The following is a 22,893-nucleotide window of genomic DNA, read 5'->3' on the forward strand; positions in this document are numbered from 1 at the left end:
TTGCTTGGGGTTACATTTTAGCTCAGAAGTTGACATAAGTTCAGTACTCAGTTCATTACCAACAACGTATACACAACTACTTTGCAGGAAGATCAAGTGCAACTGACATACATACTAGGCAGCCTGCATCCCTAGAAGGGGTGGCACATTAGGGAAAATTGCTGAGTATATGGAAAGTATATGAAAAAGTACCTCTTTGAGTACCTTGGGCCATATCCTGGCCAATCCCTTGGCAAAATAAACATTGCCTAAGAAAAGGCCATGCTGGACATCCACTGTAAAGCACTTTCATTTCTGAATAATATACTCACACTGACCTGCTAAAACTGATATTCAGACAGGGAAATATTTCTTGAGCAAGTAAACCAAAGCTAGCTACAAATCTCACTAAGACTCCCTTTGATGGCTCTGCCTCAGGGTCTCAGCTGCACATGTCCCACTTACCATGGGGATATGCTATTGATGTTGCACACGTTTTGGAAGTGGCAGCAGCCATCATCATCCGAACAAAGTCCGATGCTTCTTTGACCGATTCTTCCTCATTGTCCATGGCACCAGCAGTCTTATACTCCAGTAATTTTTTCTTAATACTCTCATAAATGACAAAGTGAATAACAGTCTCAGATATGCCTGCGTAGGACGCAGACATTCCCCGGTAAAAGCCTCTAAAGCCATCCAGGCGATAAACTTTGCGGGCACACTCAAACGCGCTCATTCGCTTTTCTCCACGATTCCTACAAAGGAGAAAACAAGTCAGAGTATCAACTGCTGCAACCAGAGAGACTGGAAAATTAATTCAACAGGTTTGTAGTGACAAGAAGACTTAGGAAATACTCAACACTGATGCTGAGGGGCTCCAAGTCACAGTCTCAAAGGCCTTCAGCACTAAACACAGGTAAAGCATTACAGGGAATCCAAGCCAAACTTCACACAGTGACTAAAGACAAAATATCACAGTGAAACGCTGGGTAGCTTTAGGCCTCCCCAACTCTCATACAATAAACTGCTGGGAAACAGACTCCCAAATGGACTATCAATGTCAGCAACTCATGAGAAAAATGACCATTTCCTTTTGCATAATGAATTTGCCCTGATTGTTACCTCAATAAAGAGCTCCATAGCATTCAGTGGCTAAGAGCTGAAAGAGCAGCCCTCAGCATTACAGCTCTCAGCAAACAACTGGCACAGCAACCAGTGCAACACTGGGAGCTGTTGTTTGACTGAACTAAGCCACTGCTGATGTCAAGGAAAATGCTCATTAAACATACCTATTTCAAGCAGTATTTGGCAAATGAAGTTTTATTCTCATTTTGAGCTTGCTCACTGAATTGAGCTGTGCATACTGAAGTAGTTAGATTACTGTACACAACTATGCAAACCCATGACAACTCTGTAAAGATGTGCTTCACTACAGCTGCAAGTGCAGGCACATGGACTGTGCCAGCAGAGGTCTAAGTGAGCAAGTCAGAATAAAAAGAAATGGGGATGTTTAAAGCATTTTCCTAAACATTTCCTATAATACTGAATCTGTATTTCAGCAATGTTTAGCTCAACAGTTAAAGAGAATGTATTACTGAATGAAAATATAAGCATATGGTTGGTAGAACATGATTTTAATGAAACTGTTAACCTTTTAATTCATTAGAAATTTGCTGGTCAGTCCACTACAGTGCCTCAAGCACGTCTCAGAACAGATTAAAAAGAAAAGTGATAGTGTAACTTGTAGAGAGACCAGCATCAACTTTGCAAATCTGAAATGCTGAATGTTTAAGAATACACTCCATTCTGGAGTGAGAAGAGATTCACAAGACTTTAGTACAATGTTATCATAGCAGTGAGGTTCCCTATTAGCACTTTACCTTGCATCAAGCTGTAATCGTGTCTTCACCAACCAAATGGGATTAGTTGTTGTGATCGCAGTAAAGCCTAAAAAATGTAAAACCAACATAATTAGATGTGATAATATCACAAGAACAGATGCATCTAAATTCCAAATGCACACAGTTAAGGTACAGTGGATGCAAAAACTCGGACTATACTGATTTTGCTCAAGTCCCCATTTTGTGAATCCATACAGCCAATAAACACTTAAATTGTTTTTAAATTTTACATTAATATTGAATAAGTTTGATTCTTAGCACGAGATGCCCCATATAAAAAAAAAGCCAAATTAAGTACAGTTCTCTGCCTATCTAATACCAACCCTGTTTTGACACCACAGAACAGCAATGCCAACTAGACAAATGTCAGCCAATTGGGCAAAAAAGTCAATAAGAATGCATTGCAGAGACAGCAATAGCAATTTGAGATGCTATAAAACATTGCCTCAATTTACTTTGTTACCTGAAATACAATCCGAGTTTAAAAGCATGCAGACTGAATAAATACTACTTTTGGTGCAGTTAAAAGGCATTTATTACTGCAAATTAGGAGACCTTTTAATACTGAACTATAAAGAGCAGTTATATTTGAATGCTAATCTTTTATTTAGTATTCAAAGCAGAGATTGTTGGCTGGCCTTGGGATACTTTTATAAGCATATGAGTGTTTAAATTGTTAAAAGTAAACACTGTGACTTCTAACTATTCAGACAGACAGCAACTACTCAGGCTTGCATAAGGGCCAAGGGTTAAAGCTTTGATTCTCAGTCCACTAAAGAAAACAGAAGAAAAAGAAAAAAGGAAACAAAAAAGAAAAAAGGAAAAAAGAAAAAAAAAAGAAGTAAGAATTACTCTTACTTCTGCACAACTGTGGAGAGAGAGAGAGAGAGAAAGCAGAGTGAAAGGCAGCTCTGAAAAAAAGTAAAATTAAAAAAATCATCTCAAGCTGCAATACCACACATGCACCATCAATGAGGTGTCATGTCTGCAGGAGAGAATAGGAAAAGGGAAAAGCTGGAACATGGCCAGGCAAGAGATGATAAATTTAGACACTTGCTCTCTACGTGACACACATGGCTGGTTTATTACTACAAAGACACACTGCCCTCCTGCACAGGGATGGACTGGGTGTGTGGGGAAGGACAGAGTTACCTTGCTCAGGGCATGGCTGGGGCACAGTACTTATCCAGCAACAGGCTATTGATAAGCTCTTTGATCAGATCACTAACAGCTCACAGAAGCAGATTTAGCAGAACTGGTTGCATACATGTTACTCCTGCTCAATCACAATCTAGGTTTACATTGCACACAAAGGTCTGCAATACTCAGAAATGCCAGGGGATCTTAACTGTTCTAAGGCTTGATCTGTGCCCACCCTCAAAGCTTAAACAGGTCATTATGGTTTTCAATTCAGGTTCTTAAAAAAAAATTATCAGATTTGGCAGCTACTAAGATTGAGATGGTTTTATACACCAGAAGAATGAAAACAGATTGGAGGCTTCTGTTCAATTTTCTAATTAAACAGATTTTTAAACTGGCTCAAACTACTTAACTAAGCAACTTCCTATGGTAGATAATAAAGATTTGGAATTGGCTTTTTTTTTCCTGATTCACTACTCATTCTTCCTATATCTCAGTACTTCTTTATAACCTTCACATAATGCAGTGAAATCCTAACAATCCAAGAGTTCTATATCTCTATTTAATGGAGGCAAATGATGTAAAAACTCAAAGCACTCGGGAAAAACTCGGCCAAAACAAGGCATGAGATGTTTTTAAAACACCACATGTGCAAAACAGGTTCTGTAGCTCAAGCAGTCATAACCTGTCTGACCTGTCACTTCATGTCACAGAAACTCCACTGATTCCAGTAGTGCTTGAGCCGGAGTCATCTACTCTAAAAGGAAACTCCATTCTTGCATGGTTTTATTTCTTTACACTGGCACTAATAAAGTTTTAATTTTGGCTTCCAATCAGAATCTTTGTGGCATGAAGTGCACTAGGAAATGCACAGAACTGCGACAAAGGCTTTGAAATAAGGTGGGGGAAAATATCACTCACTTTCCCTACCAAGACATCTTCCATGAAAGACTCCTCTAAAAAACCAAAATTAGTTCTCAAGTCTCTTCTAGTTCTTAATTACAAGTTAACCAAGGCAAAAATCTTTTTGCATTCCTATTAAAGGAAGAATTTTGTAACTCTTAGGCTGTAAGATATGGCCTTTCTCCTTCATATTCAACTCAAAATAAAGGTGTCTGCAAATCCTGAATCTGGAGCAGGCAATGCATAGGTGCCATCAGTGGGTGAGTAGAGTATATTGGTAATTTCCAGGGAAGAGTGGTTGGCACAGGATGCAGCCCCTACTCTACTGAAAACTGCATTCCTGGGGTCACTCTAAGCATTATTTAAATGTAGGATCAGATACTCAGCAACATGGCCAGTATTTTTTCCCATGGCTGTCACAGGCCTAAGCTGACAGTTCAAACCAAAGTTTTCAAATCAAAGGGCCTCCAATAATTCAGCTTTCAAGGTGAGATCACTACAGGTCAATTCTTACAGCTAATGTAGCAAATGCAGTTAGTTGAAGAAGAAAAAGGAATTGTGTGGTGCTGACACCAAGGAAAGCCCTCCAAAACATGAAATATACCATTTAGGATCCTTGAGAAGATAAACTTTGATTTTTAAATACGGAAAATCTGTAGCAAAAATATTTGTTAAAACAAACTTTGGGGGTTTTCAACAACTGCCAGGAAGATCCATCAATTGTTTCCTTTTTTCTTTTTAAAAGCCTTAATAATCTTTATAATCCTTTACAGTGCCTATCAATGTGTTGCACCCTCAAGAAAGATCCCAGATTCATGAAAAAGTACAGATAAATCTGGCAATACTACAAACTTCTGTAGTTTTATTTTATTTTATCCCAGCTTCAGACAGAATTATCTCAATCTACTTTTTCAGCTATCCCAGCTACTGACAGGTAAGATCCCAGGTATTCCTATTATGCATCATATTTCAAAGGATAGGGTTGGTGCTTTTTAATCTATAAGCCAATGTAATTGATACAGACGCATGTGAACATGGAATGATGAATAAAAATTTAAAAGTAGTAAAATAAAAACAAACCAAAAGAGCAAACAGAAAGAGACAGAAAGGATTATATACACATATTAAAAAAGAAAAAGAACAGAGGTCTTTGAAATAAATGTGACAACACAGAATATCAGCTGCAGCATTTTAAAGGCAGCTCTGGAATACTGGGAAAAAAACCTCCCAAAATGCCTTGTTTAACCCAGTAGGGGCTTTCAGTTGACCAGAGCTAAGGAGAGTAGCAGCTCTCAGTGAAAGGCATTTCCTACCTTTCCCTGAACGGCACAGAAAAAAAAAAAAAAAATCACTCTAAACAGAGTTAAGGAAAAGTGATGTCTTTGCACAATGCACATCATCTGAGTTCAAGCTACAAGTGTGTTCCCCTTACGGTGTTTATTCAATAATATCACAAACCCAAGGTGTGGTTCTTACACTAGAGGCTGCAAGAGACGCTCAGTTCAGTACTCACGAGGTTTAAGTTAGTCCATATTGCTGCAGGAAGTGACCTGCGGAGGGGGAGCATGAGATGACACGATCTCACTCTTTTCACGGGAGAAATGTACAGTAAATGCCTAAAATAGACACAGGCTTTTCTGTATCATAACAACAAGCAGTGACCTCATCAGACACAAGTGTACAAATCGAATCCCAGCGGAAGGATTTGTCAGTTATTGGGAAATCTAACTGTTTGCAGGTAAAAGTTTAGGAAAAAAAGAAAGAAAAATAATCAAAACAGGCCACAGATATTAAAATAGATGTGTAAAATGCACTGAGTACTGAAATTTCTGCTCATTTGCAGCAATTTAATTTTATACCTCCAAATACTTACCTATATAGAAAATTTACAAGTGAAACCTCCTCCTTCCCCACTCCCTTGAAAATACTATTCACTAAAGCTAGCCTAGTCTTAGGACAGAAAAGATGCCTTATGAAATCCAACTTTCTAAGGTCAGTGAACTAAATATGCATTTTATTTGGTATGAATTAACTGTGTACATGGTATTAGAAACTTACAAAGTAATGTATCTCTAAGTAATAAACTGATCCCAATTATTTTTAAATAAATAAATATTAGTAATTTTTTAAAAAATCTGCATTTGGGTTGGTTTGCCAGTAAAACTCTAGAAAAAAATAGCAAAAGCATACAAGGCAAAGTAGTTTTGCAGCAGATTTGCAACCATGTTTTCTGATTGAGGCTGTAAATCATTAAAAAAGCAAACAAGAAAGCCATACAGGAATCAAGTGTCACATTCAGTTCTCTACAGCTTTTCTTCTTTGTGGTGAGAGAGGTTGAGTGCAATGAGAAGGCAGAGTTTATAGTGAATCTGAGAATTTAGCCTAACTTGGAAATGTCCAGAAATCAACTCTCTTCACACAAGCAAACAGTCTTGTACCAAGCTCAGATATATTCCCTGCCCTAGTTTGCAAAAAGAGAACCATGTTTATGCTCAGGAGTAAGCAAAAAGGATTGCTGAGTACTTCTTCATGTCAACACAGATATTTTAGGTATGAAGGGGATGTGCTCTGTATGCTGGAAACTAGCACAGCAAGAAGACAGCATTCATTTCTGCTTGCATAAGGCATCAGTTACTAATATGCAGATACTTCACTCTCCTTAGAATAAAACAAACTCAGTAAAAGAACCTTAAAACCATAAATATATATTTTGAGAATGAAGAATCAGGCCTAAAACCAACCAACAAAAAAATATGCTTAAAATACTATACATCAGCTTTTCACTCCCAAAACCACCAAGTGCACAAAACCATCCTTATTTAATAATGACATCAGTCTAGCCTGAGACATGTATTAGCACATTATACAAATAAACAGAATGTAAAGTTGACTGAAGTTCACTATTTGCAGTACTTTAATAAAACAATGTTACAATTATGTTGTTTAAAAACATATTTTTGCATCATTACTGTATTTTGCAACCTACAGGAAAAGCTATGTAAGTGCAAATCCCACTTCATGCTAATTAGGTATTAGACTTTATGAAACAGAAAGGTCATATCCAAAAAAATACCAACCCACCAAAGAACCACCAACAAAACAACAACCCTCATTTAAGACTGAATTACTCAATTCCTTACTGAAACCAATGGCAGCTGAAAAAGAAAAACACCAATACTGATTATTTTTTTTGCTAATTCTGAAGTATTTATCCTCCTTGCCAATTTTGAAACCTTGCGTTCCAAAGCAAATATTGCAATGATCCTATGCATTAACCTGTCAACCAAGTAAGAGCTCACATTTGATCTTGTCCCTGTTATTTTGCCATTTCTTTAAGGTGATTTGCATCATACAGCAATACAAACCTTGCAGGTAAAACTGTTAATGGCTGGTTTAAGTGCATTTTCTGAAATATATTAGAATTACAAAAACAAGGTTAGCACATTCCCAAGAAAGCACTGTTAACTGCAGTCCTTTTCATATATCAGAATAACACCAGAAGAGAGAACTGAAATGTTTGTCAAAGAACCTGAGAACTTCTGTACTGTGCAGTGCCAAGACCTATGGTGTGAGCCTGCACTGAGCATTCTGTTTCACTGACTGTGGTTTAGAAATACAACTGCAGAACCTGGGAAGTATGAGAAGGTGAACAGCCCCAAGAGCAGTTCAATGCTAGAACTTGTACACAAAAGGAAAAAAAGGCAAACAGCAATAAAGGCTCAAATCCATTTCCCAGTTTACTGCAGCTGCATGTACAAATGCACAACACCAACCTTCTGAAGGGGAGCAGCTACAGAGCTCCATGACAAGCCACAGCCTGAGGCTGCAAACACCAGGAAAAGGCACTACAGCACATCCCCACAAATGTGCTTTACAGAATGAGGGCAGCAGCTTCCAAAGATGAGGAACACTCAGAATCTTCACTTGTCTGCAGCACTGCATGAGATGCACAAGTTGCCTTCAATTGAGGACAGATCTGTTTATTACCCCCCCACACTTCCCCCTGCCCCCAAATTAAGGGCATGTTTTATTCCCTTGACAAGGACCTGAAGACTCTTCATCTTTCTTGATGCAATTAACTGATTAGGCTGAACTCTACATTAAATCCCCTTCCATCCCATTCCCCATGCTATTCACCAACAAACAAAACCACTCACTTCTAGATGATTAAAAACCAAACACTGCATTGTCCTTGTCTGACTTGGGCAAAGTAAAGGAGCTCTTCTTACACCTTAAAGATTAAAAACTGTCACAACATTTCATGTGCCAGAGATGAACATTAGTGTCATTTAGGTATAAAGCTAATGTCACTTATATTTTATATACTATGTAATATATCTCTATGTATCAGATTATTAGCAAGCATTAAATAGAAAACAAATCCTATTCCTTATTCTGTTATCACTCCTTTATCAGTCCATTCCAGATTGCCAGTACTCGCACTCTACAGACTGGCTGTAACATTTGACAGGACTTAGGAACTTGAACAATTAAATTGTCAGAATTCATCTGTAAAGTGCCCATGGCCTATAAAAAACCCTGAACATTTGTTTTTGGGCAGGAAGGGCACAAGCAACAACAGATAAAGTGTTGCCAACTCATGTTTTGATTTTATCAGCATGAGTCCATGACCATAACTCAGCTCAGTTGCCTTTAACTCCCCCTTGTTAATGATCCCAAAGCACAGAATATTCAAATCAAGCAACAAACACTTGTAGCTGCTAAAATACACCAAAGTTACACTGCAGATATAAAACAGGAATTATTTCTACAGAGATGAAAATACATGAGAACTATGAAAAATCTGCTCTTCTCTGACTTTTTAGTGGCAGAGCAAACTTCTCATAGACTGGTATATGAACAAAGGAGGAGGGACTGTTACATATAATTTACACAAATAACTGCAGGCACATTTCTGAAGGACAAAAATAATTAAAATATACAAAGCTGTAGCAGAGTGGTGGTAAAAAAACTGATTAGGAAGAATTAAACCAGGAGTCAGTGCAAACACTGTTCATAGCTTACACAGCAACAAGTTACTGTTTTGAAAGGTTACATTTTTCATTTCACAAGTTTACAACTGAAAAAGCAGGCATGGAGGTTTTCTAGAGAAGACTGTTCACACACCCTGTTATCTATCACTTAGTGCAGTTTCATGCATACATTCTCCAGAGAGCCTGTTTAATGACAGACCAAGGCAGATAACCAGTAAAAAGGCATAATTCAATTACTGAGCACGCTCTGTTTTGTTGTTTTTTTTTCCATATTTATTGTCACCTCTTATTTGCAGATATGATTGTAGGTTGAAGCTAAAAAGTTACAGATCCTTACCTGCCACACCAGCTGAAATCATGTGTACCTGGGTAGAATCTGGATTGAAAATATTGTTCAACTTTTCCTTGCAATTTGAGTAAGCAGCAAAATATATTGCTCTAAAATTAGAACAAAATCAAAGTTATAATATGTTTTACATTTCCAAATTCTCAACAAGTAGCACCAATGACTTCACTGACTAAAGATTATCTTGGGCTATAACTCCCTTCCCCAGTGAAGAACTACTCAAGGATTAATTCTTGCAATGTAGTGGGACTATTCTAGAAATGACATAAAGAACCTAAACATGACACTTTTTTTCCACACAACAACTCCAATTACCAACTAGTGAGGGGGAGGACAGATAATTTCAAATATGGCAATGATGTTTGTGACACTAGGAAGTTCAGCCAGAGAAGAAAAGCACTAAAGAAGTTTTAGTATTCTTCAACATAAATAATAGAAACTTTCTCTAATGGACCTAAAGTCATTTCAGTAGCAGGACAATTTGAAGAAAACTACCAAGTATGCAGCTTCATAAAAGAAACAAACACTCTTATTACTATAGCATTTAACATTTAAATGTTGATAACTTGATGTTATAAATATTTATACTTTAAATGCTAGAACAGCTCTGAAGCTGTGACTCACATTTTGTTTCCAGACTTCTATTTATAATAGACGCTGATTTTTGTCTCTCAACACACCATGAAAAATGTTGTAAACTTGTGTTACGCAAATCTGTGAGCTGGTCTCCAAACAAAGCTAGCAAAGTCAGCAACCCAATTCAATATATTACAAAAAATGGTTGCTTTCACTCATTACATCTAAAAAACTTATTTTAAGCACATATAAACCTCACACTTCAGGTTGTAATTCAGTTGTTTTAAATCTACAGACACCCCTCTGCAAGAGAAAAAAAATGAATGTGCCACTTTTCCCAAGCAGAACATTAACCTCATTAGCCGTGTGAACATGTTTTTCTTTATTACAAAGAAGATAAAGTGCTTGCTTTACGGGTGTAATTTCTAAAATGGAACCTGAACTCGGTTAAGTACACTGGATGTGTTATGAAATATGCTTCTCTGCAGCTTATTTATACAAAGAGCTGATGTTAAATCCACTTAGCTAATGCTTAATTGAAATGAAGTACTGGTTGAAGACAGAATCAGCCAGAGGGAAATGAAGATGTGCTTACAAAAAAGGTTTACACAGTACATCAAGCAGACATTTTAGCAAGCTAAGTATTTCACCTAGGGGAAGAACCAAAGGGAAACAGAAGATTTAACATATAATTGATTGAAAAGAAATATATATTTTTTTTCCAACTGAGGATCTTCTTCATGGAGGATAGTCACTTATGCAATGGATCCCATTCCTGGGTAAAAATTGCTTTTAAAGTCATACCAATATTGAAGATTTGGTAGAACAGACTGATCTATTGCACAAAAGTACAGGCTCTCCAGACTAGGAAGTGCTGATATTCCATAGGTGTCAAGAACAAAAGTGCTGCTGGGTTTACTTCAGCTTTTCCAAAGGGCAGTGCTAAGTTAGTGATAAGAAAGCACCTCTGATATTCCTAAATCCTTTAAAAAATTGCTAAAATAAAGATAACCTAATTATTTCATTAAGTATTTTTCTTATTTATGCAGAGGATCTAAAGAACACTACCTCATCAGAGCTAAAGTTCAGCTTAGTAGTATTTTTCAGAAACCTCCAAATACTTCAAACCAGTAAAGTTAAGATGATCTCCCACTGAATGTGCAGGAGATAGGAATGTTTTCTCTTCAAACAAAGCAAATAAACAAAAGCAAGGCACTAAGTCAAGGGAAGAATAAAACCTTTGTGGAATATAATCCCTCTGCATAAAGGCTCTTCTCTTAAACAGAGAAGGAAAAAAAGGAGCCAGGAAACAACTTCCAGTATCCTTATCCAGGCCTAAGGAATATATTAATTTTACACAGCTTTTATACTTTTTCCATGTATTCTCCCATTTTTGGGCTGAACTTCAGCTGACAGCTCTATGTAAGGATAAATTCAAACTCTGGCAAAATGTTCTCTCTCTGCCTGCCAGCAGCAGCTGAGGAACTGGAGTATTTGTGCTGATGCAGAGCAACAGACACCAGTGCCAACTAGATCAGATTTACATCCTCAGCCCTGCAGTGCCCCAGTACCCTCTGGAGCCCAGGCCACTGCTGGCTCTGCTTTCCCTGGGACAGCTGCTAAGTCTCTCCTCCTACCCAGTGTCTCACTCTTTTTATATCACAACAGGCTTCCTCCTGCAAGGGGGCACCAGGCTGTGCTTTACCAGAACTCAGGAAGGAAGACCCAGTGTTTTGAGGCTACAAGCACATAATTGCTTCCTGAAGGTGATGGATTAACTGGAAGCTACCTTGGTATTTTCCAAGATCCAAACTTGTCGCTTACATGTGCAATTCCTTAAGAATTTTTCTTGTTAACTGGACAAAACTCTGCATAAGGGATAGCACACAACAGTAAATACTATTCAATAGCATATAGGATAGGAAATGCTGAGAGAGCTGGAGCTCTGGAGTACCTAAATGGCTCAATTCCTCAGGCAAAAAGTTACCCCAGGAACCAAAGGTTACCTGCTGCTAATTAAGTATTTACAACTGCAGATGCAAGACTTATTTCAAATACACATTAAAGCCTTTAATGTATTTCATTTATTGTGCATGTTTGTATTTACCTGGAAGGAGCAACACCAACTAAATTAGGACCCAGCCCTCTGAACAGAGAACGAGGGCCTTCATTTTGCAAGATCATCCTAGAAAACAAGAAGACAATACTGTAACACTCAAAGCAAAATTAAGGAATGCACTAAGCACCAAAACTACATCATATTTCATAGTTACTGGCAATAATACAGTGTGGACCACAAAGAAAATTAGTCATTTCCTAGAATCAGCATAAAAAATTCTATTATGGCCCCAAATACCATGAAAAGCACAAACTAAATGCAGAAATAAGACTTGAGATCTCACATATAATGAGATACAGATTTAACAGATTGAAATACAGATTTAACTTATATGTAGGAACACATACATGTACAGAGTTCTCTGTTAGGAAGTTAAAGAAAGTGTCTTTGAATTAGGGAGAAAATACTAAGCATGGAAACATTACCATTCATGTAGGTTGTAGATTGTTCAGGAGCAAAAAAACTTCATTCTACACTACACTCCTTTCACCACCCTTCAGCTCCCAATGTTTGTGAACTTTGAGTGGCAGGGCAACCTTGCACATTTGTAGAATTTACAGGAAAGTGTGGTACAAGCATTGAGTTGAGACTTCAAATAGGGCATTTTTAGTCCTTTAGTTTTGCAATATGGATCCCACACAGTTGGGGATTTTAAGAAGAGCTGAAGACCTATGTAGCAAGGTAGGCTGGCACAGTAAGAGACTATGCATGAATATTCAGTTCTAGTGAAATGAGTCTGCCCCACAATCTAGATGCTAATCACATTGGTATGTTTAAAAGTATGGTAGGACATGGGAGGAGAAACAGGGACTACCTGCATCCCATTACTGGAAATTGCTCTAGCAATTACTTTAGAACCAGATTTAAAGTTAAGAATTAACTACATTCCCAGATGCTACAAAACAGAACCCTGTGCTTACCGATTTAGAAACAATGGTAAATGTACACAAATAGTTTTGTATATTTCTTCTTCAAAGAGCCATGCAGGTTAATGACAAGTCAATTACTCAATAAAGCCTCGTATAAATGGCCATTTTGTTTGGAATTTACTATCAGAACAAACAAGTGAAAGCAATCTATAGCACTAAAAGAGATTCCAAGCCTATTCTGACATCCTGATTTCAATGGTGCTGATTCACCATTGCTCTGTTGCTAAGTCAAACTAAAAGTTTACCTTTGCTTCCACTAAGCAAAACCAAACCAGTGGCTCTGCAGTTACCACTGCTATTCAGGAATAGTGACATTTAATGTGTCTAGCAATATCCAGCTTTTTGTCCATAACAATCAGCTACGAGTTCCCTATGTGAGCAGCATCACTCCACAGCAGTAACTGGAATACTGAACACACACTCAAAGACACCTTGGAAATACAAATTATTTGGACCTGTCTGTCATCATGAAAGCATTTTAATGCCTTGCAATGCTGAACCCAATTAACATGATCTGTATCCACTTAAACCACTACTACCACATCATGTGCTACACATGTATATATGCACATATTGCTAGACATGTATTCAAAGCAACAGGAATCTCAGTGTCTTTGAAACTTAGGAATGAAGTGCACCAGGTCTGTTTGCTTCTTTTGGATCTACACTCCCAGAATTTGACAGAGCAGCAAAGAGATAAAGAGAGGTTGCAACAGGATTATAATGGAGGTAGTTACTGATGCTGTTTTGCATTCAGACACCAGCTGGAGGAGTGACAGAGGCTGCACTGAAAATAAGACAGTAACTTCTTGCACTAAGGAGCAGATCCCAGGGCCTGCACTTGTTTATTGAAAGCAGTTAAGGGCAAATCCATGGTTGGAAGAGCAGGAAAGTGCTCCATACAACCTCAGGTGACTGTCTTATGTCACATGGAGAGCCTGCACTGAGAGGCTCATGAGATTTCCATTAGCAAGACCTCAGGTTTAAATTGTACAACATGAATGATGAGAAAATGTAATATGACATGCAACACATATTTGAGAAAAAAATAATTTGCTTTTGTTGCCAAAGAATAGAGTCACCTGTTTTTCTGAGTTTGGTTCCTGACAGAGATGCCTTTCAAGTCACCTCCACTGATGCTTAAGATGCAGAAGTGATTCTACAGCAGTCAGTTCACTGAAAATCTGACATAATTTGCCTGAATCACTCTGCTTTTAGACTGAGTAATGTGAGCCTTGAGCACTGCACCAAATTTGCTATGACACAATCAAAGTCTGACAGCTATGAGTCAAAAAATATCTAATGACAGTAAGGACATGACAGTGACAAAGGAATCCAGTTTTATTTCCCCACCAAACAGCCCTAACCAAGCCCTAACCTTAACCAAGGGTAATTATGTCCAGCACGTATGTATTTTTATTATCACAGTCCATTGCCAGGTCATTTGGCATTTTTTCATATTTACTGTATTTAAAGAACTTGAAACCCAGGCTTTGCATCTCAACCCCTTGATAATGGCCTTAAAGAAAAGACATCTAAGCAAAGAACAACAGCAGCAGAAGAGATCCATTCTTGTATTACAGATAAACAGCACATGTGAGAGGGCAATTGTTAAAGACAAACTAACAAAACAAACAAGCCAATAGATTTCATCACAGGCTACCTCTACCTCAGTCTGAATTTGCTACCTGGGAATACCAAGTTATTTTCAGTTTTAAGGATGCATTTAAAGCATAGCAGGCTTCCAGCAGACAAGCATTACAAAAACACATCTATTCAACCTGCTATTCATTGATATACATTTCTAAATGGAAAATAAACTCATAAATGAGCATTCAGAAAGAAGCTGAAGCATTCTACTTCCATCAAGAGAAGCCACTAAGTCAAGCAGATCTCCTCGCTGGTCACAATCCAAGCCTTTCCTTCCCACATCTGTTCCCAACATGTTCACCCATCAGACCCTGAAAAAAGAGCCATGAAAAGGCTGTGAACCCAAACTTTCATGATAAGAATGATCTTCCATTCAAGGAGCTACATGGGTACAGCCCCCATTTCAGCAAATCCTATGCTCTAACCAGATTAAGGTTAAATCCTAGACTTCAACTGCCAGAAGGGGCTCTCTACAAACTACTTCTTACTGATTAATTAAGAATAGAAGTTGTCAAGATTCAATCAACTTTCTAATGCAAGAAGCAGCAGCAGGTCCCTCCTGTAGGAAATCTCCCTTCATCTCCAAATACTGAGGGTACCTCCCCTCCCCTGGACTGGCTAGCCTGAGTCCCCCAGGGAAAATGAACCCTTCCTGTGGGCCATACAAGCAGTTGAACTGCAGGATTCCCTGCTGGCTCCTGAACTACACAAGCACTGCAAACAAGGAGAGGAAAGGCAGCCCCCATTCAGTGAGGCACTACACAAACAACAGAGATCACTGCAAAAGCCAGCCTTAGCTATTTCTTACTAGCTCCAAAAGAATGTTAGAAGACACACATCCACCAGAAGTTATTCAAAGACAAAAACTGTGTGGGGGTGGTGAAAGCTGAAAGAGACTAAGAAACTGGGTTAATTTTAATTGCCTCCATATTCACTAACTTCTATGATTAGGACACAAAACAGTTGAAAAAAAGTCTTATACTAATGCTTTTTTAGGATGAAAATGGGAGTCTGGCACTCAAGTATTAGTGAATTTTGGGGATGCAGTTTGGAGCTGTGAGTTGCAAAAGGTACACATGCTCTGGCTATTTCAACATCCAAACTCAAGCATGAAGGACATTCAAAAAATTGGAAACACAGTTAAAAAGGCAAAATATGGAAAATCATCTCCTGGAACCATCATGACAGATATAAAGTCTGAATCTTTTATACAGATTTTGATTTCCTCCCTCCCCAAAATGAAGCCAAACCCTTGTGCCAGGTACACTCACTTCAGGCAGTGGAGAGGTCCAGGAGAAACTCTGGCTACTCGGTTGACAGTAGCACCATTCAGAGTGTTGAGATGAACTTCAGAGATGTAGAGAGTCACAGAGGAGGACTGCAGGCGTGTTTTTACAACTTCCAGTGGACATGTCAGAATTGCACCAACAGTACCTCCACAGCTGCAAAGATAAACAGGATCATGTTTTCAAGAGAAAAACTGCAGGACACATTCAGATAGAATTGACATTATAGTCAACACAATCCCACTGCAAAAAGTGAAGAACCAATGGGAACACGTGTGACAATGACAGTTATGTGCCCTTGAAGGCAAGCAAACTGCTAGGTCAGTCTGCAAACCCCACAACTTGAAGTGAAAATTTAAACAGACAAAACGTAGTGAAGGTGCATAGTACACACTGTTCAAATCAGTTCTGGAAAGCAGCTCAGTAGCTTCAATGTTTAACTTCTTATGATAAATTTTACCTTTTTCTTTAATGTTTAATGTGCTCCTGACCACAAAAAAGGTGCCAAAAATCCTTAAGGGCAGAAAAAATTTATGCAATACGCACACAGGACTATGTGTAAAAACTGGTAAAGTCTGTGATGTTGCAATTCAGTAATATCTTCAAAAGCCTGACTGTATTTTGGTCATTGCACCATGAAAGCAGTGATTGTCCAAGTGCTTCCCAAGCTCTGCCCACTTCAGCAAGGCTGACCAGGTACTGTAGAGTAGAAACTGCAAAGCCAGAAGAGCTCAGGTGGCTGACCAGGTGAAGACTTACCCAGTTTGCTTCAGTCTGCTTTCATTCCTGAAAGCAAACCAAGGCAGGCCATGCACAACTTGTGCTGACAGCAGTTCCTGCCCTTCTGCTCAACCACAGTGCAGCCAGAGCACTCTGCCCTGCCCAGCTCTGCTCACAGCCTTCCTGGGCTTCTTCAGAATCCACGTATTAACATCTACAGCCCTACCTCTGCAACTGCAGCCTTGGAGGGAAAAACAGCAAATCCACAAATTCTGAGTTCCAAGACAGTCTCTTGAACCTTTTCAGAGATCAGTATTCTTAACATTGCTCAACACCTTCTTAAAACTATGGCCAGGACACTACCTATCTCCTTTAAAAAACAAACAAACAATCCAACCCAAAGAAGCAAACCTAGATTTCAGTTCAAGTATTAATGCTAACTACAGCTCAGTCTGAAATCCACTAACACATAAATACAAATTGTACTAAAGTCAAAGGGCCCATATTTGCTTCCCCTAATAAATATATGTAATAACATATACATAACAGGAAGTGCTTTATTCTGACAAGATGGCTATCAGCTGGTTTTTTTTTCTAACACAAGAAGCTCAAACACCCCCAAACCCTTAAATAAGCTGTAAGCCTGTTCAAGTAATTTTAAATTTTTTTCCAAAGTGAAAAGGAGAGTTCAGTCCAAATTAGGAGTAATAGCTAAGACTCAAGATATCCTATATATTTTGATAGGAGGGTAGTCTGATTATTCTTCTACCACAGAGAATACCAAAAATACAGCACTGCATCCTACAAACCTAATCTGTTTGTATGAAGTGAACTGAGAGTAGAGGTGCCAAGTAGAAGTTGGATGTTCACTTAATACTCCATTTAAACCCAGTGACCTAGAGGTATCCTATTACTAAGCCTAAAGGCATCCTGGCTGTCCCTAGTTCCAACATTAGACTGAAGTCTCTTCTCTTTCAAGGTTTAATTGAGGTAAGATATTGAGTTTCTTTGGCACTCTGGAAAAAAGTGTTATCACAGGAAGATGAAAGACAGTCTTTCAGTGTGCACTGCACACGTGCAGTTCCAGCCTGATACAGACATCAGAGCAGCCTGCTCTGAATGAGCAATTCACTGGCTTCTAACACTAAGCTACAAATAGACTTATTTTAAAACTAAAAGTTGCAGAAAGAGGGTAGATATGCTAATATTTATTTTAGCCAGGGATGGAAATAGTAAGAGCCTGTAACGTGAAGGTTCAAAACAAGAACAGCACATGAGAAGCACACATAGGTCAGCTCCTAAAACAATCTGACCTGAAGCTATTGAAGCTCTAAAGCTCTGAGACAGACAGAAGGCTGTCTGTGTTTCCTGCAGTTCAAGCCAGACCCCAACTCCATGGTAACATGCCTCTGCAGGCAATGAAGGAAGTTGGCTTTAGAGTTGACTTCCTTTGCTGCAACCCCTCCACTTCTGTTCTCCTCGAGCTTACTTCTTGCTCTCTTGAAAACTTTTCTGCATTTATTTTGGACAGGTTACACAAGAACATGTTTTCAAGGAATAGTAGTCACAAGAGAAAGCACAAGGTATGATTTATATTAATGAGAGAAATGCTATGGAAGTAGGGAAGAAATGAGGACAAAAAAACTTGACCTGCATTCTTGAACAGGGCTTGGAGTTTGGAGCCCTTACCCCTCTCACCCCCCCGCTACATCAGAGCGGAAACATTTTCTGAAGTTGAAGATTAACACTGACCTGGAGCTCATGGCCTGCATGCTCCCCTGCACCACACCCCAATCACAAGGGATGCCTGACAGCAGCACTTCCACCAGACAGACACTCAGGGGGATGGTCAGACACCCTTCACTCAGCAGGGATTCCTGGGGAGCGGCTGATCCACAGCTGCTCTGTGCTCGCTGTTTTGGCTGCAGCAGGCACTGGGCAGTGACAGCCAGCAGATCAACAGCAGGCAGCACCACGCTCACAGGCATCCTAAAGAAGCAGCAGAATCACCTGCCTCCCTTTCAGAACCTTTTCCTGCACCACATTCTGCCATTCAAGTAATTTCAAATAATCAGCACCCTTGGCAGTTTCGTGCTGTTGTGTTTCTTTGGTGAGGCTTTTCTTAAACAATTTAAGATGTCTCCACTGAACCCAACAATATTTTCAATGTTTTCCACTAACTATTGATAGTTTGAATTCAAACTTCTTCTCTGTCCCCAGTCTTCAAGATCTCAAATTTCTTCTTACAGCTGAAGAAAGCTAAGAAGTTCTACAGTGCTGTGTGGTTCTGTAATGTGAGTCTTGGAAAAATCCCAAATTTCTACTTCTGTTAAAGTAACACATCACTTTCCCAGCCCTCAAAAAGCCCCATATAACAGAGACAACATCTGAAACGGAAGGAGAGAAAGAAATGTTTTGATATGTTGAGGAACCAGAACTTTCTCAATGGTCACAAGATCCACTAAGTTTGAATTACAAAGGCATAATCCAGTAACTACCCTGGCTTGTCTATTTCACTTGACCTTTAAGATAAACACCTCAAGGCTTGACAAAAATCTGTTTATGAAAAACTGTCAATAAACAGAGCTTGTGGGTAAACAAAGAAGAGAAACAATTAAAAATATGCACTCTGTACAAATAAGCAACTTTAAAGAAGCATAGCAGCTGTTCTGTTACAGCATCAAGGACAGTGGATTTTACTTAGAAATGTATTTCCAGCCCTGCTTATTTAACACACTCCTGGGAATACCACCAGAGACACTACATTTTTGTGCTCCAGTCCTGGCAGGTCACTGACAGCCAGCCACCAGCTCCAGCCTACAACAAGTGCTCTATAAATTGCCAGCAGATTGCTGCCACCTTTCCTGCTCCCCTCCTCCCTGGTTCAAATTAAGGGGAATACTTTTAGTTTGTGGTTTAAAACAAACTAGGAACTAGAACAGTTCAGAAAAACATTTTTTAGCAGTTTGAAAAATATGAGATTTCTTCTCAATAATGCAGGTAGGATTTTGTAAAGTACTTCAGAAACTTTTATTACCTAAAACCACTCTGGGCTTGAGTTTTTCCAGTCATGCATGCACCAGGCCCCAACAAGTGTGACTTGTAGGAACATTCACTAATGTGTAACTTTTTCTCCAGGATTAGATGAATTTCACCTGCTAGAGTAAGTAGGTGAACAAACCCACCTGCTGACACAGTATAAATGGGAAGTGAAGAATGGCAAGACTGAGACACTCCTATGTCTGAATGCTTACTGCAGTTTCCAGGGAATGCTATTCAGAAGACCACTTGCCCATCTTGTCTATCCTAAATGTGATATTTGCCTCTAATCAATGTTTACTACAAGCCTTCTTCAGCTTTACCACATGAGTATAAAAGAATCTTGCAAAGCTGACTTTCAGCAAAAATACCTTGATCCTAAAAGGGTATGAGAATCCAGCTGCAGGCCCCAAGTAATTTGAAGGGCAGAAAAGCAGAGATCACTAGGTAAATCCACAAAAATAAATACACTGGTTAAAAAAGGAAGACTAAAATCCCACTATGAATACAGTCAATCTAGAGAATTAAAATTTCAACTTGAGCCTTCTTGTACAAGTTAAAGAGATGTCACATTCAGTGGAACAAGGTACATGGACATCACAAGATGTAGTTATCATCTGCAGGATCACAACAAACCTAAAAGAAAACAATAAAACTAAGAAGAGTTGCCTACTTGACATCTCTTGGGCTGAAGAATCTAGGAAGATGGCAGTGGTCTCCCAAACTAAGGAGAACATTTCCCCTACAGAAAGCATATACTGAAAAGAAAAAAAAAAGCCCAAGAAAAAAAACTCCAACTACCTGCAACACATTTAATTTGATCCCAACTGGCGAGTTACAAGACCATCATCTCACTGGTTTAACAGAAACAAACCTGGAACTATTGGGCTTGAAATTCTGCTAACTGTTCAATAGGTACAGCTCTGACAGCCATTCTCCTCAGACACATCTGCATTATTTGTGTGACACTCCAAGGAAAAAATACATACATGCTTCAAAAACCTAAATCTGTTTGGCACTCAAGCCCCAGGTTCTCCTTCCAGCCATGGCTACACAACAAAGTTCTCTTATTATTGCAAGGTTAAGGTATCAGCTAAGGAGTCCCTGCCCTTGTCCAGAGCAGCCAAGTGTCTTCTACTGGTACCTGTCAGCACTGCAAGTACCAGCAGAGACAGCTCCAGCACAGAGGAGGGTCTCAAATTCACCCACTGGGCTGTCTAAAAATGCTCTAAAGCAGATTGATATCCCAAATGCCAGTGTAGCCTGACTTCCAACTAACACTGTCAGTGCACATTTTTTTAATTCCTTGAGAAAATGATGCATGTTATGAAAACAAAAGCCATGGCTGTCTGGTGGTAGTTTCAGATTCACCTTTCACAGTAGGTTTGTAACCACAGCCTAAAAGACTTAAAGATAAACCTTGACCCTGTTATCTTGGGTCTACATTAATTCATGTATTTTACCAGTTACTTATCTTTCCTGCACAAAATGAAAGTTCCATGCAAACACTGGCTGTCAAATGAACAGCATGTAAACTGAGCTCAAAATTCTGTCAAAAAAAAAGTATCCAAGCCACTTACAAGCAGAACAGAACTTTTTCTCTCTTCATCAGTTACTGCAAATTCAGATCCCAAGTCTACCAGCAGTTTCATGCACATGTCTTATAACCAGAGTAACTTTCAACAAAGCTGCAGCTTTGGATATTACATTTATATTATCAGCCTTCAGAGAGTATAGAAGGGCTTTAGCAAGTACAGCTTTCACAAACAGCATTCATTAATCCTGAAGTTTCAGGGTTTTCCTGCTGTAATACTGTTCAACTGCAGTACTAGCAGCCACAAACCCTTAATCACTCTACTCACTGATTATGTTTCTTTGCTGAAACTTACAAAGTGTAAGTTAAGCTCACATCCACAAACTACAAATACTAATCAAACTTGTAGTGTGTAATGAACAGCATCAAAATAAAATCCCCTGATGTGCTGCCACATAGAAACTTACAAGTGAAAACAGGAAAAACACCACCAGGGGATCAAGCATCACTGGGTTCCATTACCCAAAACAAACATCAACATGAACAGTGTAGCTTTTATTAGGAGACTGGGTAAATCAACATTTACAGTAACATTTGTATTAAGTAAAAACAGCTCAAAGCATCTAGAAAGAAATGTGAGAAAAATATCAGTGGCACAGTTTCTCAAGTACTGACAGCAATTTTCATGCAATTTAGTAACCCCATGGAGCAAACCCCAAGCTTTAAACAAACACTGTCTTATTTCACACAAAAGTGTATCTGAATATAAAGATAACCTCAAGTTGGGACGGAAAGGCACCAATTCCTTCTCACTTGCTCTGAAATACATCCAGAGTTATGCCACCAATGTGTTTTAGGGCAGAGAGGAGCTGAGTGCTGGGCAACTCAGTTATGGCTCAAGGGGCTGTTTCCTGAAATGGTGTAAAAAAGCCCCCCATCATCACAATGCCTGCTACACATTATTAACAACCTTCTGAAATCAGAAAAGCCCAAGGGTCTCTTACCTTTCCTTCATACATTTCAGCAGTGTCTGATCTTGCTGAGAATTCAGACACTTATGTTAAACACATTTTCTGTACCTTAACCACTTTACCCTCTGTAGGGATTTGCTAAGAAGCTCTGTCAGACAGAGTATGATTACAATTACAGACCAATTTGAGACACTTCTATAATGAAGATAAAGAAGCTCCTCCCTATACTTCCTCACACACTAAATTAGAAAACAGCCAAATTTCTGCGAGAAACACCAAGAGTGAAGAAAAGAAGCAAACCTGAGACTGTCCAAGTGTGAAGTCAGAAAAGCAGCTGTCCACCTCCTAACCCAAACCCCTCCTTTTGCTGAGGAAACAACACTCACACAAGTTCACTGCTCTGATGGAAGTTTGTATGATACACAATTACTGCCATAACTTCTGGAAATGAAGAATAAATCATGAAAACCTGAACAATACTTTTGTAGCCAACACCTGAATTTTCACTGTATGGTTGCAAGGCAGTACATCCAAAACATATTAATCTTTTCTATATAGCAAAACATTAAGGTCTTCTACTACTTTTTAAAATGAGTCTAACAACTAAAAAAGCAGCCATAACTTACTGCTTGAACTAAAAATGTTCATCTACATCCCACATGTCAATCACATGACTTTTTAAGAATGAAGAATGTTCAACTGCATCCTTGAATAAATAGTACCTGAGTTTATACTACCAACATAATGCCTACAGTGACAACAGCTGCTGTTTGACTAAGTGGGAGAAGAGAAGATACACAAAAAAA

General features: G+C 38.8%; 1 protein-coding gene across 1 annotated transcript in view; it reads right to left on the reverse strand.

Moving 5' to 3' along the window:
• Positions 1-22,893, reverse strand: part of SLC25A36 (solute carrier family 25 member 36) — a 29,905-nt gene that overhangs the window by 4,410 nt on the left and 2,602 nt on the right. The window contains exons 2-6 of the mRNA XM_071437469.1: positions 15,809-15,979; positions 11,947-12,024; positions 9,255-9,355; positions 1,860-1,926; positions 445-734 (exon numbers count right to left, since the gene is read on the reverse strand). Coding sequence (XP_071293570.1) covers positions 445-734; positions 1,860-1,926; positions 9,255-9,355; positions 11,947-12,024; positions 15,809-15,979 — 707 coding nt within the window. The remainder of the gene's footprint in view (positions 1-444; positions 735-1,859; positions 1,927-9,254; positions 9,356-11,946; positions 12,025-15,808; positions 15,980-22,893) is intronic.

This window comes from Agelaius tricolor, unplaced genomic scaffold (genome assembly GCF_023055355.1).
Source record: "Agelaius tricolor isolate 1412-34295 unplaced genomic scaffold, bAgeTri1.0.p SCAF_12, whole genome shotgun sequence".
Classification (NCBI taxonomy): Eukaryota; Metazoa; Chordata; class Aves; order Passeriformes; family Icteridae; genus Agelaius; species Agelaius tricolor.